The sequence below is a fragment of the Octopus bimaculoides genome, chromosome 6, assembly GCF_001194135.2.
Source record: "Octopus bimaculoides isolate UCB-OBI-ISO-001 chromosome 6, ASM119413v2, whole genome shotgun sequence".
Lineage (NCBI taxonomy): Eukaryota > Metazoa > Mollusca > Cephalopoda > Octopoda > Octopodidae > Octopus > Octopus bimaculoides.
Window position 1 is genome coordinate 76780249 of NC_068986.1, and position 1065 is coordinate 76781313.

General features: G+C 33.2%; 1 protein-coding gene across 1 annotated transcript in view; it reads left to right on the forward strand.

The window, feature by feature from the left end:
• Positions 1–1065, forward strand: part of LOC106873814 (uncharacterized) — a 26671-nt gene continuing 25606 nt past the window's right edge. Inside the window, exon 1 of the mRNA XM_014921326.2 lies at positions 1–656. Within this exon, the coding sequence (XP_014776812.1) occupies positions 142–656 (515 nt within the window). The 5' untranslated portion in view covers positions 1–141. The remainder of the gene's footprint in view (positions 657–1065) is intronic.

Sequence of the window (1065 nt, forward strand, 5' to 3'; positions counted from 1 at the left end):
TACTTTTAATAAGTTTGCAGAATAATCAATATCATACTTGAAGATTGGTCTATTATTGAGATGGAGAATTTCGTTTCGCTTTCACAATCTGGATTGTTTGTTTATTTACTTTGATCAATGTCCTGTTAATTCGGCGACACAATGTATCGTCAGATTTCTGTTGTGTTTCGATATTTCATCGTGACCTTCTTAGTAGCCGAACTTATACTATTCAATTGTGCTTTATTCTATGCATATTTCATGATCAAAGGAGCTCTGACGTCTTTCAGCAATACAAACGGAGGATTTATTGATAAAATATCAACAAACCCATCAATAAAATCATTACTCGAAGCTGGCAAGGATGGAGGCCTTTCAAAATTGCTTGAAGAAACAGTTGAACGGGTATTTTTAATTAGTTACCCGAAAAACGAGCAAGATGATATGCCAAAGTTAACATTCTTAGGTGTTGATATGTCAAATGCCGGCGAATTTGGGTTCGTCTATCGCCGTATACAAACTTCAAACTTTAAGCAGAATCGTCTCGTTATTGACATCGGCGCCAACGATGGTCTTATTTCTAGTAACTCTTTCAATTTGATTCAACTCGGCTGGAATGCTATCCTTGTCGAACCAGTGCCTTCTCAGATGGATTTAGCCAAAAGCAACACTCGCAGGTTATAACCAAATGATTTTCTTTTTCTTTTTTTGAAAGATATTTTATAATGCGCATTACTGTACATCAGTGCTTCTCAACCTTTTTACTCTTGCGTAATTCTTAAAATAAATTACATGTCTCCAGGAACCCATGTACAAAAAAAAAAAAAATGTATGCTATATCTTTCTCATTTTTTTCATAGTTGTTCACATGGTAAATATCATATATATATATATATATATAGGCATACAATCGATTATCGCCTATATATATATATATAGCGGAGGTAAGGATCATGTTTCGAGTCCCAAATACGGAGATTATGATTCTAAAAAAAAAAAAAAATTTCGTAAAATTTCAATCTTTCAAAAAATAAAAAAATAAACACCCCTATGACAGGAAGTGAAATTTACCACACACCCTTTTTC